At 63.9% G+C, this 277-nt stretch overlaps 1 protein-coding gene across 1 annotated transcript in view; it reads right to left on the bottom strand.

Moving 5' to 3' along the window:
- Positions 1-277, bottom strand: part of AIM1L (absent in melanoma 1-like) — a gene marked incomplete at its 5' end in the record, with an annotated part of 6,453 nt that overhangs the window by 4,763 nt on the left and 1,413 nt on the right. Inside the window, 2 exons of the mRNA XM_010186530.1 lie at positions 6-84; positions 139-275. Coding sequence (XP_010184832.1) covers positions 6-84; positions 139-275 — 216 coding nt within the window. The remainder of the gene's footprint in view (positions 1-5; positions 85-138; positions 276-277) is intronic.

The raw sequence follows: 277 nt of genomic DNA, 5'->3' as shown, positions 1-277 counted from the left end.
GTCCAGGGGTCGTCGATCTCCACGTCCCCTTCGGCCAGCACACACTTGCGCCCATGAAACCGCGGCTTCTCGTACATCACCCACCTGGGATGGGGCGGGAGCAGATTTGGGAGGGGGGAAAAAAGCACCTGCTTTGACCCCCAGCCATTGGGAGCCTCAGGGCAGAGCGTGGGTGGGGACGCGCTGCCACCGCTGCGATGCTGGGTCACAGTAATTAGTGCTTGTGGGACGGTCACTCCCGAACCCCAGGCTGGGACCCGGTTGCACTCCCCACACT

Source organism: Mesitornis unicolor, unplaced genomic scaffold, assembly GCF_000695765.1.
Source record: "Mesitornis unicolor isolate BGI_N332 unplaced genomic scaffold, ASM69576v1 scaffold28720, whole genome shotgun sequence".
NCBI classification, from domain to species: Eukaryota; Metazoa; Chordata; class Aves; order Mesitornithiformes; family Mesitornithidae; genus Mesitornis; species Mesitornis unicolor.
The sequence above is the reverse complement of the archived record's forward strand: the minus strand, read 5'-3'. Positions and strand labels throughout refer to the sequence as shown.